This window comes from Geotrypetes seraphini, chromosome 13 (genome assembly GCF_902459505.1).
Source record: "Geotrypetes seraphini chromosome 13, aGeoSer1.1, whole genome shotgun sequence".
In the NCBI taxonomy this organism is placed as follows: domain Eukaryota; kingdom Metazoa; phylum Chordata; class Amphibia; order Gymnophiona; family Dermophiidae; genus Geotrypetes; species Geotrypetes seraphini.
Genome location: NC_047096.1, coordinates 45821900 through 45844074, shown reverse-complemented (window position 1 = coordinate 45844074; position 22175 = coordinate 45821900). Strand labels below are relative to the sequence as shown.

The 22175-nt window shown below is 44.9% G+C and overlaps 1 protein-coding gene across 1 annotated transcript in view; it reads right to left on the bottom strand.

Annotated features, from left to right (window-relative positions):
• ADAMTS8 (ADAM metallopeptidase with thrombospondin type 1 motif 8) overlaps positions 1–22175 on the bottom strand; it is a 114427-nt gene that overhangs the window by 57478 nt on the left and 34774 nt on the right. The window contains exon 2 of the mRNA XM_033917514.1: positions 1120–1359. Within this exon, the coding sequence (XP_033773405.1) occupies positions 1120–1359 (240 nt within the window). The remainder of the gene's footprint in view (positions 1–1119; positions 1360–22175) is intronic.

Genomic DNA, 22175 nt, shown 5'->3' with positions numbered 1-22175 from the left:
GCTGCTCTTGGCACTTGGGCTTGGAATTCACCTCCTCCTCACGGTGGATGGCTGAGTTCCATGCTCAAGTCCCAGCGGCTATAGAATCTTCAGTGAAATTTACATTGATGTCAGTGATTGGCCCTTTCCACCTCCTGGATCACATGCTGCAAAACCACTAGTCCCCCAAGGGCAACTGGCCTGCGTGAATCATGGCTCATGGCAGCATGTTCTGCAGCTTGTGGTGACCCAGACAAATTAGAAAGGAATGAAAAAATTTCTTGGTTCAGATTCAGCTCACAGGTTTTGTGCCAGAGAGTCAGCTGTGGAAGGCTTTTACTGCTCCCTGAATCACGATATTACTTGTTCTTCTTTGTCCATCTCTTCACATCTGACTTTTCTTCTGACACCTACTCCTTTTCCCATATGACTATTTCTCCATCTCTGGTTCACATTCCATTTATCTCTCTTTCTCTTCCATCAGTTCCCATTTCCTATTTCTTTCTCTGTTAAGTCTGAGCCTCTATAGGATTTTCTGTCTCATTCCCTTCCCTCACACTATGTATGTTGGTAAAAATAATAATATAGTAAAAATAATAATAACAGTTTATTTATATACCACAAAACTGTGAAGTTCTATGCGGTTTACACAATTTGAAATACATTTGAAATGCAATAAAAGCAGAAGGAAATTAGAGAGTAAGAACCAATGGCTAAAAAATCCTAAAATCTGATAATTACATAATATAAAATTTTTTACAAATTAACTACTTAAGTACTTCAGATATAAATGTGTTTTTAGGTGTTTTCTAAATTCCCCATAAATTTCAGTAGAAATGAGCAATTGATCTAGATCTTTGCTCCATGCTGCAGAATGATATGAAAGAAGATGCTGCTGATATTTTTTAAGTTTGCATCCTTTAACAGGCGGAAAAGCAAAAATCAAATGTGATGCAGTATCTGCAGTAGCACTAGGATTGAAGTCCACCTGATGATATAAAGGGTCATGTTTTAAATATCTCCCTAAATATTAAATCAAAGGGAATGATTGAACAGTAGACTACCCCATAATACTCTCCTAAGGATTTCTGTCTAAGCCCTTCAAGCAATGGGGTACATGCATGTTCCGAGTGCCCATACCTGTCTGGTGAGCAAAATGGCAGTATCATAATGCTCAGGGTGACGATCACTCGGGGGGTTGAAGGTCTTTTGCCAGTTGCAGAAATTGCGAAGAGTAAGTCCTCCATTTTCAGATATCTCTGGTCCCACTTCCTCATCTTCTACCACCATCACTTTTACCACCACAAGGCTGACTGAGTTCTTCAAACTGGGGTGCTTGTAGATGCGGGACGCCACAGACATCAGAGTCAAAATGTGGTTCTAGAGGAAGAAAGGAAACAGCACAATATTTAAAACCCCTTAAGAAGAACCTGAAGCCTTCATCTTCACTCCAAGTCCTCAAGGAACCTGGAAGAAAATCTTTACATATGTTAAACTAAACTAAACTAAACCTTGGGTTTGTATACCGCACCATCTCCATGGTTGTGGAGCTCGGCACGGTTTACAGGAATTATAATGGGAAAGGAACTCCAAGGAAAGGCTAGAAGAAGATCAGAGGAGAGAAGAGTGTTAGAGGGCTAGGATGTCAGAAGAGGGGGAAGTGTTACAATTGTTTGGTTTTATGCTAGGCTACAAAAAAAACCAAAATGTGAATACCAATCATACTAGAAGAATAGCCAAAACAATTGGCAATAACTTTTGGCTCCCACTGAGAACAATATTAGTGTGTGAACATAGAAGCAAATATTTATTAATAATAATAATAATAATAACACATCAGTACGGGAACGTCACCATACGTTCTAACTTCGCCCCGGGCAGGAACACATAGGTGACAAGCACCAGACAAAAGTCTACTTAAGACACATCATTAAGTGTCTTAAATAGTTTTAAATAGAAGTGCAAAATCTATTAAAAAGGAACCACAAGCTCAAAAATTCAAAGCAGGAGGAAAAAGTAGAGCACTTTAAACACCCCAAACTACCGTTATACCAAAAACTGAAAAATCAAGAGGGGTGACAGAAACCTGATGGGATTTCACCAAGCCGGCATCTTACGTCTAACAGAACTCAGCTAAGTCAACCATATTTATGGTTTTTTACAATTTTAAGATTGCTTGATGATTTTTAAAACATATGGTGGAGTGCCTGTACTGATGTGTTATTATTATTAAATATTTGCTTCTATGTCCACATGCTAATATTGTTCTCAGTGGGAGCCAAAAGTTATTGCCAATTGTTTTGGTTATGGTTTTATGCTAACCATAAATTCAAATGCTACATTAAAGTAATGTAGCTGATTCACTTGGATATACGGTGCTCTTATCCTTGCTGCCCACAAGCAGTAAGCTGTGAATGGTGACTGCCCCAAGTATAACAGTTTCATTGGCAGGGCCTAAATGGGGTGAGATTTCTAGTGCCACCCCTTGCCAACAGGTGGCTTACCCTAGGAAACGTGGAGCCACTGTGGGATATGAACCTGGGTAGGGTTACCAGACGTCTGGGAAAACCCAGACATGTCCTCTTTTTTAGAGGACTGTCCGGACTCCCGGACAGACTTTCCAAAACCCGGCATTTGTCCGGGTTTTGGAAAGCCCCTAAAAGCTCTGGTCACAACTGGAGGGTCTCTGAGCATGCGTGGATGACGTCTCACGCATCTGCGCATGCTCCAGGTCTTCCAGACGCAGCCAGAGCTTGTAGCAAAGAGAGGGGCAGGGCTGGAGGAAGGAATGGGGCGGGGCTAAAGGTTGAACTGGGCGGGGCAGGAGGCAGAACAGGGTGGGGTCATGTGTCCAGGGATTTATTTTTTTAAATATGGTAACCCTAAACCTGGGCCCTCTAGTTCCTAGTGTGCTGCTCCATTAGGCTGCTCCTCTGTGCATGCATAAGAGTAAAGTTACCATATTTAACGAAGAACACACCCAGATGCATGGCCCCGCCCCATTCTACTCCTAGCCCTACCTTCTTCTGCATCCAGCCTGCCCTGTTCTGCCTCCAGCTTCACCCCGATCTACCTCCAGCCCCACCTCCAAAAAGCCTCGTGTCTTTTTCCCCAACTTCCAGGCTGCGTTTGAAGGGCCTTCAGCATGCGTGAATGTGTGTGCCATCATCCGTGCATGTTCGTTGAAAGCCCTCCAGATGCGGCTTCCCAAAACCCGGACAAACTGTTGGGTTTTGGAAAGTCTACAAAGAGGACATGTCCAGGTTAAACCTACATAAGAGCTAAAGGCCAACAAATAAGATGTGGGTGTTACATTTTCTTTAAAGTAATTTTATACGTTTCTGAGCAGCTCAGAGAGCTACATTCACTGCATTTTGCTTTGACCTGATAAAGAGCGAATAGCTCTTGAAACCTAGGAAGAAACGATGGGCCCAATTTCAGCCAGCAATAGTCAGTGATTTTTAAGTTGCTGACTGCCATGGGCAGAATTTGATGTGGGCATTAGCACCAGGGCAGGATTAAGGCATAGGCAAACTGGGCTTGTTGCTAGGGTCTAAAGATTTAGGAGTGGCCCTCTCAGATATGTAATTCGGTGGCTTCTCAGGCAGAATTTTGCCCTGTAGGTGCTGGCAGAAAGAAGAGTGAGAATGGGGGTGTTTAGCATATGCATAAGAATGGAGTAATGAGACAAAGCCAACATGCCAACATGGATTTGGTCAAGAGCAATCTCACCTCACCAATGTACTATATTTCTTTGAAGGGGTAAATATAAATAATAATAATTTTATTCTTATATACCGCCAAAGCCATGATAGTTCGAGGCGGTTTACAGTATAAATGTGGATAAAGGTGAGCTGGTTGATATTAAGTATCTCGATTATCAAAAGGCATTTGACAAAGTGCCTCATGAAGGACTCTTGAGGAAATTTGAAAGTCATGGGATAGGAAGTAATGTCCTATTGTGGTTTAAGAGCTGCTTAAAAGCTAGAAAGTTGTTCAAAATTGTTAAGTCGCAAGAGGATTGTCAAAAATTGCATGAAGACCTTGTGAGACTGGGCATCAAAATGGCAGATGACATTTAATGTAAGTGAAAAGTGATGCATGTGGGAAAGAGGAACTCAAACTATAGCTACATGGTGCAAGGTTCCACATTAGGAATCACCACCCAGAAAAAGGATCTAGGTGTCATCGTTGAGGGTATGTTGAAATCCTTTGCTCTGTGTGCAGTGGTGGCGAAGAAAACAAATAGAATGTTAAGAATTATCAGGAAAGAAATGGAAAACAAAAATGAGAATGTTATAATGCCCTGTATTGATCCATGATGCAACCACACCTTGAGTACTCTGTGCAAACTGGTCACTGCATCTCAAAAAAGATGTAGTAGAATTAGAAAAGGTACTGAGGTGGGTGACAAAAATGATAAAGTGGATGGGATGACTTCTCTATGAGGAAAGGCTAAAGAAGAGACGGCTGAAGGGAGATATGATAAAGATCTACAAAATACTGAGTGGAGTGGATTGGGTAGATGGGAATGATTTGTTTACTCTTTCCAAAACGATTAGGACTAGGGGGCATGCAATGAAGTGACTAAGTAATAGATTTAAAACAAACCAGAGAAAATGTTTCTTCACTCAATGTGTAATTAATCTCTAGAATTCGTTGCCAGAGAATGTGGTAAAAGCAGTTAGCTTAGCAGGGTTTAAAAAAAGGTTTGAATAATTTCCTAAAAGAAAAGTTCATAAGCAATTATGAAGATGGACTTGGGAAAATCCACTGCTTATTTCTAGGATAAGCAGCATAAAATCTGTTTTACTCTTTTGGGATCTTGCCAGGTACTTGTGACCTGTATTGGCCACTTTTGGAAAGAGGATAATGGGCATGATGGACCTTCAGTCTGTCCCAATATGGCAATGCTTACATTATTATATTCTTATGGCAGGGACAAGAGCCATTATTGCCCACAAAGATCTGTCTGCTCTTCATCATCTTTTGTGCATTGTCTTCCAGTCAACAAGTACTAATACATAATACCTGCCGTTTCCTTCTCTGCAGTCAGAATCATATGAGGCCTAGTTTATAGGAGCTGTAAAATATATTTATATTACAATGGGGGAGAGGGGTGAACACACTTGCTTGCCTAGGGCCCCAAGAAAGGTTAAAACTACCCTGATCAGCACTGAATATCCAGGTCTGCCTGGCTACTGGAAGATATCTGGGTGCCAGCCAATATTCAGTGCTGGTACACAGATGATTATGTGGACGTTAAGAGAGCTATTTATGCAGTCCTATCTCCCCCGCCCCCCCCCTCGGATAGTTATCCAAGCACCATCACATCAGCAGTGCATGGATAACTGTCCCGACTCCGCCTCTAAACCTTCCTGGCACTAACTTGCAGTGGTGGTCTCCCCAGATTTCCGGTGACACTATCTACTTAAATACTGCTGAAAATCCAGGGATCAACTGGTCATCAGGAGATAATCTGGTAGGAGCCTCTTCGACCCTAAATGTGTCCCAACGTGCATTACAAGGCCCAAAAAAAGAACAAGACTAAACACATGGCCGAAAAGGTTGTGAACATTTCATGCCTTGGAATTCTGCCTCAGAAAACAAAATAACTTTATAATGTCCTGACCCGACAACCCAAGGTTTCTGCTCACAAGAGTCTATGAGTCAACGAAAGGGAATCTTAAACTTTTTGTGTCTGCAATGCATCCGGGGAGCACTGGTGACATTTACAAACTATAACTCAAATATATTATGTATAATACTATGCAATATATTTTATTATAATTAGGAATTTTCTGCCAAGCAATCCAGATAACCATCTCTCACAATTCTGTTGAAAACCTGCTGCTATTGACAGCATTCCTGCCGTAACAGTTTCAGTGTTAAAATTTATCGTAAATAAAATGTGTGTGTACTATTTCTACTACCAATTATCATTTCTATAGCGCTGGAAGGCATACGCAATGCTATGCAGTCAACATGTAATAGATGGTCTCTGCTCTGAAGAGCTTACAATCTAATTAGGACAGACAGAACAAATGGGACAGATAGGGATTGGGGGTGTTTCTTGCAGAGAATGATAGGATGGATATAGCTATCTTACAGTGAGTGAGAGTTAGGATTTGAAAGCAGCCTTTTAGCTTGGATTTGAATACTGCTGGAGACGGAGCTTTATGTATTGACTCAAGCAGTCTGTTCCAGGCAAACAGTGCAGCTCTAAGCAGCGAAACACTTTTTGTTTGGGGGGGGGGGCCCAAAAGCTCCTCCCTAGATCACACCCAAGCCCCTCCCTAGACTCCACCCCATAATAATAGTACTAAATTGTAATGTAATTTCTTCAATTCATTCTTCATATACACACAACATAATCTTATTAACAATACATAATGGTAACCACATAATTAAACTACACAAAGCACACTCCTTCCTACTCTTGGCCCTGCACTTAGCCAGTTTAATTTAAGTTCCCCTGCTCCTTCCTCAACTAACTCTATTCCCCCCCTGCTGCAGACTCTCACACACCAACCACCCTGTCCTAACCCCACCATGAACCCATCCTTCTGGATCCTTCTCCTCCTTCTCTGCTCACCTCTCTATACTTCCCTCTGTCTGAAACCTCCCTCTCCCAACCTACTCGACCCCGCTAACACCAATAACATCTGCCCTGGACTCAGAATCCCCACACTGATACGCACCAGAAATCCCCCTCTCAAGAAAAACCCCTGAAAAGTCAAAAAAGATTCTTTAAAGCCCCTGCCCCCTGCCAATCTTCCCAACACTGCCTCGGACTCTCTCACCCCAGTCCCGACACTTTATTGTAATGCCAGATCCGCGTGCAATAAGACCCAAATCTTGAAAGACCTTCTAGACGAGCTCGACCCTGGATTCCTATGCATCACGAAATCATGGATCGCCAAAGACGATCTATTCACACAAAACAAACTCCTCCCCCATGGTTACCAAGGCCTCTTCTCCCCCAGGCCCAATCGAAAAGGAGGTGGTCTAGCACTCCTCTACAAATCTTTCTTTGACGTCCAGCTCCTTGAGACGGGCACTCACGCTTCTCTAGAATATTTGCTTGCCTCAGTCAATGACGAACTCCGCACCCACTCATTGGGCATCCTGTTACTATACTGCCCACCCACCCCTTGGACCAAATCCTCCAATCTCGTCTTTGAGACCATAACAAATGCCTTCCTTAAATTTCAAAGACTTCTGATCGTTGGTGATATCAACCTCCACCTTGACGACACCAACAGCAAGGACACGACTGAATTCAACAACTTCCTTACCTCTCTAGGCTTCCCCTCACCCAACCCATCTCCAACCCACAAAAAAGGGCACACTCTAGACTTCACCACTTTCCTTGATCTTACCGCTTTCAAAACTTCAACCGACGACACTCGCTGGGAACAAGTCCCTTGGTCTGACCACTTCTTAGGGACTACCTGCCTCCCCATCTTCATGTCACATCTTGACTCCCCACCCCATTCCTCTCATTCCATAACCTTCTGCAAAAAAACCTCGAGCAATCTATTCTGGTCCAAATTTCTCAACCAACTCTCCTCCAACCCTAGACCTACAGACCCCGAATCCCATTGGCGCAACTGGACTGCCCTCTCTGAGTCCACCTACCACTCCCTTGCTCCAATACCACTAAAACCATCTCCTACCCCCGAAAGGCCTCCTGGTACTTACCTCTTCACAGAGAATTGAAACAGAAATGTCGTGCTTTGGAGTGCAAATGGAAAAAATCTAAATCCCCCTCTGATAGTCAAACCTGGAGGGTCAATATTAAACTTTACAATTCAACACTAAAAAAAGCCAGGAAGAACTTCTTCGGAGACAAGATCTCTAGATCCAACAACCAGATCAGCTGTTCAACATCTGGCGCTCCCTAACTACAAAAAAAGACCCATCCTTGCTCCCACCGTCTCTATCAGCCGATGCCCTTGCAAATTTCTTTAATGAAAAGGTTACCACCCTAAGATGCTCCTTCCCACCCACAGTCTCCTACAATTCCCTGACCTCTATTGACCTCAACCCTACCTTACCTGTATCCACCCCCATTCCTGCTGACAGATCCTGGACCGTCTTCGAGCCTGTTTCCGAATCGCAAGTCTCCAAACTCTGCCTCAAACTAAAAATTTGCAAGTGCACTCTGGATCCTTTCCCCTCCTATCTATTCGAGAATATCCCTACACAGGTCATCGCTTCCCTCACTGAACTTAAAAACTCTGCCCTAACATCGGGCCTTTTCTCCCCTGACATGGGACACATTTCATTGACCCCTCTACTGAAAAAGGCCGACCTTGACCCCTCCAATCCATCAAATTACCGTCCTATAGCAAATATCCCTCTCCTAACCAAGTTATTATAATCCATCATATCCATTCAACTCTCATCCTACCTAGAAAGATTCTCTATTCTCCTACCCCACCAATTCGGCTTCAGACCCAACTTCAGCACCGAATCCCTCTTGGCCTCACTAATCTCTAAGGTGCAACAACTCCATTCTCGCAACAAATTTGCTATTCTCCTACAATTCGACCTCTCCGCAGCCTTCGATGTCGTCCACCACGACATCCTAATCTTCCAACTCTCCGAAATAGGCATAAGCTCCTCAGTCCTAGATTGGTTCTCGAATTCCTACTCTTCCGCTCCTACACCGTTAACACAAACGGTACCTCATCCCCCCCTGGAAGCCGAAATGTGGAGTCCCGCAAGGCTCACCCCTGTCCCCTATCCTTTTCAACATCTACATGTCCTCTCTGAAACTCCTTCATCTATCCCCCTAGAAACTCTCTACTCCTACGCTGATGACATCCTCAACCTCCTCGAGACCGACTCGAACCTTGCTGAGAACATATCCACATGTATAACGAATCTCCAATCCTGGGCCCAATCTGTACAAATGAAACTGAATGAGTCCAAAACAAAACTACTTTGGCTCGGCCCAATTTTAGATCATTTACCCACCTCCATCCCACTACCGTCCGGCCCCACTCTTCAGCTTGAGTTTTCAAGCAAAGTCCTAGGCATCGTCATAGACTCCTCTCTCTCCTTCAATGATCACCTCAACTCCTTGGTAAAAAAATGCTTCTTTAGCCTTCATATGTTGAGGGAAGTGAGATCCTGCTTTCATCATTCTCACTTCGCCGTCCTCGTTCAATCCACCATCCTCTCTAGACTGGACTACTGCAACTCCATCTATATAAGCCTAACTAAGAAAAACCTCCATAGACTTCAGCTAATTCAAAATGCCGCGGCCAAGCTTATTTTTGCAAAAGGCAAGTTCGATCACGTCTCCCCACTCCTCTCCAAGCTTCACTGGCTCCCAGTATACTCCAGAGTCCTCTATAAATGTGCCTGCTTAGCCTTCAAGATCCTTCCTCCCGTTATCAAGGTTTCAAGGTTTATTAATTATTTGATGAATCGCTATATCTTTATACAAAGCGATGTACATAGTAAAAAATACAATTAAGTAAAACACATACAGTATATAGAAACAATAGAAATCCAACATGACCAACAACAATTGGGAGGGAAGGGGGGTAAAAGTTATCCCACTCTTTTGGAATTCCTCAAACCCACACTCCACTAGACCCTCCCAAAAACTGAAACTATCCTTCTCCTCTATAAAAGGTATATCCCGCGCAGGAAAACTTGGAACATCCCTCCCCTTTAGAACCACAGAACTCTGGAACAACCTCTCATCCCCGCTCAGAAATTCAAGCGCCTTCCAATCCTTCCGCAAACACTTGAAAACTTGGCTCTTCTCAAAAATCTCTAGCACCCGGTCCCTCTCTATCTTCTTAGTCCCTCTCCTATATCCCTTCATTGCAGTTCCTTTCCTCTTAACTTCTGTAAACCGTGCCAAGCTCTGCGCTTGCGGAGATGGCGCGGTATACAAACCTAAGGTTTAGTTTAGTTTAGTTTAGAGAAAATTTTAATTAACTCATTTATATTAAGCTTTTTGCAGAGAGGTCAAGGAAGATACAATGGGATAGATTCATTAACCTGCCCTATCGTGTCCAATCCGGGCAGGTCCGATGGATTCAGAAACCAATAATATTCTTAGGGGGACGATCGGCGGAACACCCCTATCCGCTGAGTACCTGATTGTAAAACCGCTTAGATAACCTTGATAGGCGGTATGTAAAAACCTAATAAACTTGACATGGATCGCTAGTATGCGATCCTGACATATGCGCAATCTGCTTTCCCTGTAGATAGTCTGCGCACGCGTTCGTGTTCATTTTTGCTGCAGTTTTTTTGGGGGGGCCCCGACTCTCCTGTCTCGTCAACTAAAAAGTTGTCTAGAAGGGCGATCCCCGGCGGCAGTAGCCTCGGCTAAAACTCCCCCTGTTCAAACTCGGAATCCCTATGACAGAGACAGTTGATCAAAAAGTTTGCAACAGTTTGCTTGGGATGAGCTCCAGGCGCTCTCCATGCACAAGAGCCCCTTTCTCTATTGCTACTGGGTTTCATGTAAGTGATGGGGATTGGATAGGAAGCTCAGCTAAAATTCACTGGCCCTGACTCTCCTGCCTCTCCTTCTTCCCTGCAGTGCGAGCCCGTGTGTACAAGTATCAGCTATTAACTTGATCTTGAGATTGTTTCATTCTACAGCAGTCCTAAGGCATGCCGACTTCAACTGGATCTAGGCTGCAGAGAGCAGGGGGAGTTTGGGGCGGCGAGGCTGAAAGTCGGGGCTGAAAGGCAGGAGAAGGGCAGAGAGCAGGACGGCAATGGAGCTGGAGAGTGGGAATGGACGTTTGCAGCTAGTCCCCAGCAGTTGCTTCTTGGGTTGATCGGCCAGCCCAATCGGTTCGCAAAATTTGTTTTGTGAATCACGTTCCCTGCTTACTTTGCATGCCGTTCCCCTCATTTGCATGCGTGGATTGGAATTGGATCGGTAGAGAGGTATGTGAATTGGGCCGGAGTAAAATCGGGTCACAAAGGGGTCGCAAACCGATCGGTACACGCTCAGTTTGCTTTGTGAATCTAGCCCAATGTCACCTCAGCAACTGCTACAGAAAACTTCCCTTCAGTGCCAAAATAGCACATCAAGAAGTAATACAAATCACTGCAAAGAGCATATGAATAGCAATACTGGGTCAGACCAATGGTTCATCTAACACAGTATCCTGTTTCTTTTTTTTTTTGTAACTATTTAATTTTAATAAACAACATATATTGCACAAACTGAAGTGTTATGAGTTCTTCAATGCCCACTTTCAGCACAAATCACTGCAAAAATACAGTAGGTGTTAGGACAGTGGTCTTCACTAATTTTTAAGTTGGGGCTATTTTGAGTCCAAAAAAGCTAAAGGATAGATAACAAATATCTTCCTACTTGGGGCCATGACACCAATCAAAGTTTCCTGGCCTCAGTCACACATGCAGAAAACAGAAAAAGACCTTTTCAAATACAAACCCACAAACTAAAAGTACTATTGTACACAAGCGAAACCCTAATATGCCAGACTCTGCACACAGTACACCACAAAAGAAATAGAAGGAAATGCATTTCTTCATGAACAATTCAAAATATAAAAATAACAGATGTATATTTTCAAAATTGACATATTTCAATCACTAAATTGAAAATAAAAACATTTGTCCTACCTTTGTAATCTGGCAATTTTTTTTCCTGATCATCTTGTGCCCTATGTGCTTTTAATTCTGTTTCCAAGGCCTCCTTATGCATTTGCTGTTTCTTTCCTCTCCTTCTTCACCTTTTGCACTACATCCATCTTTGGCATTGATTTTCATATTCAGTTTTCTTCCATTTTTCTGCCTCCATCTCAAATCTATCTACTTTTCCATCTCTTCCCCTCTCCTCTATCCATGTGCACCATCTCTTCCCTCTGTTCTCTGCCCTCCATCCATGAGTACCATCTCTTCCCTCTCTTCTCTTCCCCATCCCTCCATCCATGTGCCACCATCTCCTTCCCCTCCCTTCAATCCATGTCCCCTGTTGCTCTCTTCTGCCCCTCCCATTCAGCAACTCTCCCTTCTTCCTCCCTCCCTCTTCACCCTCGCGTTCCACCAAATGACCTATCCACGCGGTTCCAAAGCTCCCTCACCTCAAAAAGTACAAGGAGATAGCCGGGAGCAATTCTCTGGTGCTGCCCATGGCCTCCTCTGCACAGTTCCTTTGTTACGGTCTGCACAACTGGAAACAGAAAATTGCTTCACAGTGGGGGTGGACCATGGCAAAAGAATAGTACAGAGAAGACCCCAGCAGCTTTGGAGGATCAGTCCTGCGTCAGCGCCCTCCTTGCAGTTTTTGAAGTGAGGGGGGCCTTGGAATCCGGTGGAGAGCTGTGAGCCGCACAGAGGGTCCTACCGGCCAATTTTTTAGGAAGGCCATGACTCCTGTGGCCGCCTCTCCCCCCCGTTCTGATGCCTATGAGTTCAGCAAAGTAGAAGGAACAGAGTCTGGAGTTGGCAGTGGAGGAGAAAGGTACCGATAAGAAGGACTTTTCCGATAAACTGTGTTCATGGGGAGGGGGGAGCATAGTGGGAGATAAGTGAGGAGAGATATTGAGGGGCTGCAGAGTGAATGCACTAAGTCAGTAAGAGGAGTTTGAACTGTATTCAGAAATGGATGGGGAGCCAATGAAGTGACTTGAGGAGAGGGATAATGTATGGTGGCTCTGGGGGAATATGTCTTGCAGCAGAATTTTGAATAGATTAAATGGGAGAGAGATGGTTGAGCAGATGACCTGAGAGAAGCAGGTTGCAGTAACCTAAGCAAAAGGTGATGAGAGTGTGGATAGGGGTTTTAGTAGTGTGCTTGGAAAGGAGAGGTCAAATTTTGCTGCTATTATACACATTGTATTTTATGTTCTATATTGAGAATGTAAACCGTTATATTCAATCTATTAGAAAAACAATGGTAAGTCCAAATCAATCAATATCAAATGAGGTAAACATGGATAAAGCACTATTAAACCCCTTTTCTTGGGGAAGGGTGGTAGGAAATAGTAGTAAAGATGGTAGGAAGCAATGTGGTATAGATTTAATAAGTTTAATATATTCTTTTTAAAATGCACTGAGTCGTTACCCTTATTCCACGAACTGGGACTGGTAGGGGCACTCGAAAGGCATTTTCAAATGCATGTACGAGTATCAGCTATTAACAGCTGCTGAATGAAGAGACTTGATCTCGAGTCTGTTTCATTCTACAGCAGTCCTAAGGCATGCCGACTTCAACTGTCATTACCAATTGGCAGCCTCTTGTGGAATCACAGTCATGGTCAAAAAATGTAATCATTACGAAAGAGGAAAAGGATTGAGAAATGGAAGAAGATGCCTTGAGTTGCAGCCAACTTGTTAGCTATGACAAATTTCAGCTGAGAGACCCTTCTTGTCTGGTCAAATGAATGGCCTTGCAGAAAATGTCCTTTTATATTTTGGGACTTGTATGTGATGTTAGATTTAATTGCATGATTTTTCAAACCTGTGTACAAGGCAAGTTACAACTCAGATACCATAGTCAGAGTTTTTTAGAGTGCATCTGCCTGTAATATTCCAGGCCTGCGGTTGTATCAAACTAGGCAGTCATGTTATCTATGCCATATACTGTATCAATCAATAGGAAAGACCAGAGGAGAATTTCCCCATAGGCTTCCCTGCCTAGAGACAGTGCCAAACCAGCATGGAAATCTGCTCCTGTCAGTAAAGTGGTGATCCTACATAGTACCATCTTTATTTTAGGTTATCCAACTGTTGTAACATTGAGGGGTACCTCTCAGAGCCTGCCACAACTCACAATTTTGAAAGGGGACTTTCCTCCAGCTGAAGGGAGGCAGCTGGTTGTCCCAGTGTCTAAGTGGGCTAAGTGCATCATTAGCAAAAACTTACAATATGTCAAGAGAGTAGGTTCCTCTCTTAATATCATTTCCCAAATTTAGGGATTGGGGCAACTTCAGAACCTCAGGAATTACTAGATCTATCTCAGGTCCCAGACATTTTAGGAGCAGTTTTTATACATTGGATGGGGGTCTACTAATGTTGTGAAATTACTAGAGTACAAATATGGATCCTTACAGCTTCAGAGGAGGGATTATTGTGAAAAGGTTAAAGATGAATCAGGAATTTATGTCACATTGCCTATGAGATCCAGTTAAGTACTAATTTGGGGAGTGGCAAAAGCACTGCAAAACAACCAGCATTGCATTGATGTAGACACAGTGCAGAGTCCTCCCTGCAGATCCATTCCAAGACCAAGAAGGTGAGGTACCCATCTCTTCCTCTCCCCCTCCTTCAGGTAATTGAGCTGCACCTCCGCATCCCCCGTGGTCAGAATGCTCTTCTCTGAGCGGATGGTCCTTGGGCATGCCCAGAGGTGACAGCATGCAGAAGAGGAGTTCATGTTGTCTGTATCTGGGTAGTTATCAGGTGCCATCTAAATAGCTCATAGCAGGCTATTCACCAATATTCACTAAGGGACAGCTGGCTATCTCACGCTGAATATCCCGGTCTCAGGATTAACCATGGACTGGCTATAGCCGGTCACTGCCTATATTCAGTGGCTTGCTGACTAAGTTTGGTGGCCAAAGATATCCACCTAAAAGGGAAGAATATATTTGGCTGTTAAGACTTAGCCAGCTAGCCGCTGAGTATTGACATGGATGGCTATGTCTCAGATGTCTAAAAATAGACTGGAAATTCAATGCTGGTAGTCAGATATGGTGATGGAATATGAATCAGAACCAGTAAGACCCGGATTCTTGAACCGGCACCGATATCGATGGCCGCCTTAAAAGCAGCTGCCGATCACGTACCAATCACGCATCGGTGCTAGTTTCAGAATTGCACCAACATGAAAGATAGGCAGCAGAAATGTAGGGCAGGGTTTTCCGGGCCTACATTTCTGGCACCTATCTTCAGGACAATTGCCCTTGCATAGGTGCTTTAGGCTGCCTAATGCCTCTTATGGCATTGGACAGGCCTAATTTGGTGTTCAGTAGCCTAAGGCACCTACATAGGCATGATTCTGGCACCAGTTTTCTAGATGCCGGTGTGTGCCTCAAATCTTGGTTAAAAACTACACTTGGATGGTGTTTTTAATGGAGGCATGGGTGCCAACTGGTGTCTAGAAAATCAGCGCCAGTTCGCGAGTCCAGTTATTCACATATCCTACTGTCAAATTGTGTCGTTTGAAGAGATTTCTCGAGAGAACTCTCTCTTTCCAGGTAGCCAAAATGAACACCTGGTTTGGCAAAATCATGCCAGGAGTCTCATCCTATTATTCTTTTAGAAAACTATTAAAGACACAACTATTTGACAAATTTGTAGCCCAAGCTTCCTAATGCTTTTTAAATACAACATGTATTGTGTACATTCTAGAAATTGATGTATCTTTTTGAACTGTATATTCGCTGGATGTTCAGCCTTATCTGCTGTGAACCGCCTAGAACCATTCGTGGTCTGGCGGTATATAAGAATAAATTATATAATTAATATTATTAAGTGGTTTATAATAACAACATTGATGTGCAGCACTTTTGCTGTCCACTGCTAGTGGCGTGCAGTGACTTTGCTGTCCACTGTTAGTGTTAAGCCAGACTATTCAATGCCAGGCCATTTCTGCCGATTGGCATTGAGTATCCAGATTCATTTTTGTCTGCGGCAACTTAATTGGCTATACCGATATTCAGTGTTATCCCATTAAGTGCTTAGCGGCTAAAGATAGGCCTGTTATTTATGTGGTCTATTGTAGCTGCTAAACATAGCTCATTTGGCGCCTAATATCCGCATCTAGCCAGCTATGTTGTGCGATATAGCCAGTTAATGGCTAGTCGCTATCCACAGATATTCAATGAGAGATGGCCATCCCTGGCCTGTTAAATAGTTTTGAATATCAGGGGGAAAAAATTAAAAACAATAATCACAAAACAAATAAATCCTACTGGAAAATCACCTGAATATTCAGCACTGCCCATTGGATACCAGTGCTGAATATCTGGATATAAAAATACCACAGTGGCAGCGATTAAACCAAATGTTGATCACTATGGCTGAATATCAGGGGAATCATTTTGAATTTGAGGGGGGAGTGAGGATTCAGGGCTGAAGGTTTGCCTGTGGTGTCTTAATACCCTTGCACACTGGGTCTGTTTCCTGCACTGCAAAGGACAAGTTAAGCAAAGTTGTGCTGAAGTGTGCCTGTGGTAATAGGCAGGAGAAACTGCTGTAGTGTTTGTTGCCTGGGTCATAGATAAGCTATTCACTTCTATAGAAGGAAGCTTCCTGATTGGCTGTTTCTATTGGCTATATGAGGAGAGGTCATTGCTTAAAAAAAACAGGCTCTGGGAGGAGTTGAAATTTGTAGAGCACATGAATAACTCTATTCAGCCACTGAAACAACTCTGTTAACTGTGAATCTTACATAGTAACACGCTAAGTGATGGCAGATAAAAACCAGCATGGCCCATCCAGTCTTCCCAGAAAGAAGGCCAAGGTTGTACCTGCTGCTCTGTGCAGGTTTCTCCTCATATGCCTTGTTTATACTGTGAAAGTTTCTAAGTTTTGCTTTGAGTGGAAATGCTCTATAGTTGTTCCATCCTCTTGCCAGAGAGGGAACCTTTGTACAATGGCGTGGTGAGGGTGAACGGCACCAGGGGCGATGGCGCCCCTCTCCAGCCCTCTCCTGCCGCATGTGCGCGTGCCCTTTTCCTCCCGGAAGTGACGTCAGAGAAGGCACCGAAGCCGACGCAGGCAGCAAGTTCGTCACTGCTCGCGCCGGAGATAAAATGGTACGGGGAAAGGGCGTGGGCGTGCGAACAGCAGGGGGAGGAGTGGGAAGGGGGGTAAGCGCCCTGAGGAAGACCGCGCATAGAAACATAGAAACATAGAAAGATGACGGCAGAAAAGGGCTATAGCCCATCAAGTCTGCCCACTCTACTGTCCCACCCCATTAAGTCAAAGTGCTGCTTGACCCACGTAGAGATCCCATGTGGATGTCCCATTTATTCTTAAAGTCGAGCATGCTAGTGGCCTTGATCACCTGCACCGGTAGTTTGTTCCAGTGATCCACTACCCTTTCTGTAAAGAAATACTTCCTGTTGTCACAACCAAATCTCCCTCCTCTGAGTTTGAGCGGGTGCCCTCTTGTGACTGAAGGTCCCTTAGGAAAGAATATGTCGTTTTCCACCTCGACACGACCTGTGACGTACTTAAATGTCTCAATCATGTCACCCCTTTCCCTGCGCTCCTCTAGAGAGTAGAGCTGCAACTTGCCCAGTCTTTCCTCGTATGAGAGACCCTTAAGTCCGGAGACCATCCTAGTGGCCATTCGCTGGACTGACTCAGCTCGAAGTACATCTTTATGGTAATGTGGCCTCCAAAATTGCACACAGTTCTCACCATGGTTCTGTACAGTGGCATTATAACTTCAGGTTTACGGCTGACGAAGCTTCTATTGATACATCCCATCATCCGCCTTGCCTTGGATGAGGCCTTCTCTACTTGTTTGGCAGCCTTCATGTCTGCACTGATGATTACTCCCAAGTCCCGTTTTTCTGAGGTCGTAGCAAGTGTTTCTCCATTCAAGGTGCATGTTCTGCATGGATTTCTGCTGCCGAGATGCATCACCTTACACTTCTTTGCGTTGAAGCCCAGCTGCCATGTTGAGGACCAGTTTTCCAACTTGATCAGATCCTGCGCCATACCATCCGTGAGATCGCTTTCACCTACTATATTACACAGTTTGGCGTCGTCGGCAAACAGCGCTACTTTTCCCTGAAGCCCTCGGGTCAAGTCCCTTATGAATATGTTAAAAAGGGATGGTCCCAGGACTGAGCCCTGCGGCACTCCGCTAGTCACCTCCGATGTCTTAGAGAGGGTACCATTGACCACCACACTCTGAAGTCTTCCACTCAGCCAATCATTGACCCATGCCGTTAGTTTCTCACCTAACCCCATCGATTTCATCTTGTTTAATAGTCTACGGTGTGGGACACTGTCAAACGCTTTACTGAAATCCAAGTACACTATGTCCAGAGACTCTCCCGAGTCTAGCTTTCCTGTCACCCAGTCAAAGAAGCTGATAAGATTGGATTGGCATGACCTGCCCCTAGTGAATCCATGTTGACAGGGATCCCTCAGATTCCCTGCATACAATATCGTGTCTAATTTCCCTTTAAGTAGAGTTTCCATGAGTTTACACACTATTGATGTGAGACTTACTGGTCTGTAATTCGCAGCCTCCGCTCTGCAACCCTTTTTGTGCAGAGGAACAACATTGGCAGTTTTCCAGTCCGGGGGGACTCTCCCCGTACTTAGGGAGAGATTGAAGAGCATGGCCAACGGTTCCGCCAAAACATCGCATAGTTCTCTGAGCACTCTTGGGTGCAGATTGTCCGGTCCCATGGCTTTGTTCACCTTGAGTCTTGACAGTTCTTTGTAAACATCAGCTGGTGTGAACTCAAACTTCTGAAATGGGTCATCCATGTTTTGCTTTGCATCCAGTCGAGGCCCGTGCCCTGGTGCCTCGCAGGTAAAGACTGAACAGAAGTAATCATTCAGTAGTTTGGCTTTATCGGAGTCAGTTTCCACATAATTCCCGTCTGGCGTTCTAAGGCGTACTATCCCGTTTGTGTTCTTTTTCTTGTCGCTAATGTATCTGAAGAAGGATTTGTCCCCTTTCTTGATGTTCTTCGCTAGAGTTTCTTCCATACGAAGTTTGGCCTCCCTGACTGCTGTTTTGACCGCTACAGACTTTGTCCTGTATTCAATGTTTGCTTCTTTTTCCCCCATGCGTTTGTATGATAGAAATGCTCTTTTCTTCTCCTTGAGGAGGTATGATACCTCATCTGTGAACCACTGGGGTTTCCTTTTTCTTTGTTGTTTGGTTACCGATTTTATGTAGCGGATAGTTGCCTCATGAAGGATCGATTTCAAGGTTGACCACATAGCTTCCACATTATCAGTTACTTCTTGAACCTGCAGCATCTGGTAGACGAAATCTCCCATGCGTGAGAAGTCAGTGCCCCTGAAATTGAGTACCCTTGTTTTTGTTTGTGATCTAGGGAAGCCTTTCTTAAGGTTAAACCATACCATGTTATGGTCACTGGTGGCTAGCGTCTCTCCCACCGAGACGTCCGAGACGCTTTCCCCATTCGTAAGTACCAGGTCCAGGATGGCCTGGGCCCTAGTACCATTTGTTTGAGCCGCACTCCCTTCATGGATGTTAATATCCTCCTGCTGTCACAAGTTGTCGCTGATAGTGTGTTCCAGTCTACATCAGGCATGTTGAAGTCTCCTAATAGAACAGCCTCCCCCCGTAAGGTGATATTCTCAATGTCTTCAATTAATTCTGCGTCCTTTTCCTCCGATTGTCTCGGAGGTCTGTATACCACACCAAGGTACAGGCATTTTTCTCCACCTCTGGCCAAGTTTACCCAGATGGATTCCCCAGTATACTTGACATCTGTGATCCTGGTTGTCTTAATGTTCTCTTTGATATAAAATGCTACCCCACCACCTAACTTACCCTCTCTATCTTGTCTAATCAGGTTGTATCCTGGTATGGTTATATCCCACCCATGAGAGTCTGTGAACCATGTTTCGGATATTGCTACTATGTCTATGTCTGCATTAACTATTTCTGTTTCTAGTTCTAGAAATTTATTCCCTAGGCTGTGTGCGTTAACATACATAGCTCTCCATTCTTTCTGTTTGCTAAGCTCCTGTTGTGAGCCACCCATTTGAGTCAAATTGTCTCCTAGCGATTCGTTTGCAGTAAGGGTACTTACCTCAGACCTAGAAGCGTAATGTTGGTTCGCTACATCAGGATTGTTACTTACTGCTCCGGTGTAAAAGTGGGTACCCACCCCCGACTTACCGAGTTTAAAGCCCTTCGAAGTAGGCAGGCTAGTCTGTGTCCGAAGACATTCTTACCTCTGTTGGTCAGGTGGAGTCCGTCTGGTCCCTGTAGTCCCTGTAGTGTCTCTCCGTGATTCAGGAATCCGAAGTTCATCTCCTGGCACCATCGTTGTAGCCACTCATTCGTCTTCAGGATGCGTTCGTCCCTGTCCCTTCCTCTGCCCCTAACAGGAAGAATGGAAGAGAATACTACCTGTGCTCCTATCTGCTTCAGCCTCTTTCCCAGAGCTCCAAAGTCTCTCGCTATGTTCTCCAGGGTGTTCTTGGCAGTGTCATTCGTTCCGACGTGGATGAGCAGCATGGGGAAGTGGTCCTGGGGCCTGAGAAGTCTATCGAGACAGGTGGTCACGTCTCATATTCTGGCTCCAGGCAGACAGCAGACTTCCCTCGACTGCATATCCGGTCTGCATATTGGTCCCTCGGTGCCCCTCAACATGGAGTCCCCAATGGCTATTACTCTACGCTTCTTTTGGGGGTGTCGATCCATCGTCCCCGGAGATGGAGAAGTGTGTTGATCCTGGTCCATGCCGGTAGTCTCTTCCTGCAAGACCTGGAATCTATTCTTCAGGCTCAGCTGTGGAGTCGATGTGGAGCTGCCCTGGTGAGAGAAAGAGTGAGAAGTTGAGGAGATTGTAAATGGGGGGGGGGGGTCTCCTACGTTTACCTGTGGAGGAGGTCACTAACTGCCAGGAGTCAGTGTCTCCATCCATCTCCTGAACTGCAACAGTTGGTTTCTTTGTCGGCGGCCCTGGAGTCATCATGGGTGATCTGTCATGGGCCCGTTCTGTGATTTGGGATAGTTCCTGCACTATCCCATCGATGTAGGCCTTATCCTCCCTAATGCCTCTCAGACGTTTCACCTCCTCCTTAAGGCTTCTTAGTTCCTGCATGATGTCTTCATCCCGCTGACCGACCTCCTCTGTCTGTGTAGAGGCCGTGATGTACTGCTGTGGGATGGCCTCGGTCTGCGCGGAGACGTCCTTTCCCGGGGCTGTGTTCTCCTCCGTCTGTGTGTAGGCCGAGTTCATCTCCCGGATCACCTCAGTGCAGGGGATGCCAACCTTGCTTGTAGTTTTCACACTCCTCGTCCGCCCTGCCATAACAAAAGGGAGAGAGTAAATGAGAGAGAGTAAATGTAAGAGTATGAGAGATAATATGAGAGTATGTGAGGTTAGGACCTCTGAGTATTAGAGATAGTATGAGAGTATGTAAGGTTAGGACCTCTGAGGGGTAAAGTTGAAAAGTTAGGTGTTAGGTGGTAGAGAGAGAGATCTGAGCAGTAGGGTGTCTGGAGTAAAGGGCCCGCCCCCTTGCTCCTATGGTCCCTCAGTGGTTGAGAGTGGTGCCCGGCGTGCAGCTAGCTGAAAGAGTAGAGAGAGAGAGAAGAATGAGAAGAGGAGAAAAGTCCTTTTTTTTTTTTTTTTGTAAAGTTAGGTTTTTTAGAAAATTAGGTTTGCTGCTGGGCTGCCTGGTCTCCTTCTCAAGGCTCCTTCACAAAGGCGCTCTCGCTAAGGCAAGCGCCTTTGCAGCACGGCTGGGCGCCGTTGGCTCCCTTCCTTTTAAAGGGGAGCCCGGGCCGATGCGACCTGTGACGCGTGGGGGTGGGCGGAGCTATCTCTCGCTGCGACCCCGATCTGCCTGCCTGCTTAGTCCTCCTCCCCTCTGCTTATCCGGCTTCCTCCTTCTTCTCTGGATCTAAAAAAAAAGAAGAAACCTGCAAAAGAGAAAGAGACGCCGCCGCAGTCCGCCTCGTGCCCCTGCTCCCCCTTACTACACCACTGCCTTTGTATTTGTCTCATGCTTTCTTGAATTCTATCACTGTTTTTGTCCCCTCCTCCTTCTGTGGAAGAGCATTTCAGGCATCCTCCACTCTTGCCATGAAAAAGTATTTCCTTGCTTTAACTCATGTCCTTTAGTTCTAGAGCCTTCCCATTTTTTTTGGGAAGAGATTTGTTTGTTCATTAATATCTCTCAAGTATTTAAACATCTGTATTGTATCTCCTCTCTCCCTTCTCTCTTCCGGGCTTCATGTCTCTTCTCATACATCTTCTGGCGCAGACCCCATGGCGCAGTCACTTTCCTCTGAACGGCATTAAGTCTTTTTATATCCTTGGCAAGATGCAACCTCCAGAACTGCATGCAACACTCCAAAGGGGAATCTCACCAATAACTTGTACAGGAGCACTGTCATTTCTTTCTTTCAGCTCATTATTGTACTCCCCTCTCAATCCTTTGCGCCTTGGCTACCGCCTTGTCACAAATGGGGCAATAGTATAAATTAGGCATTA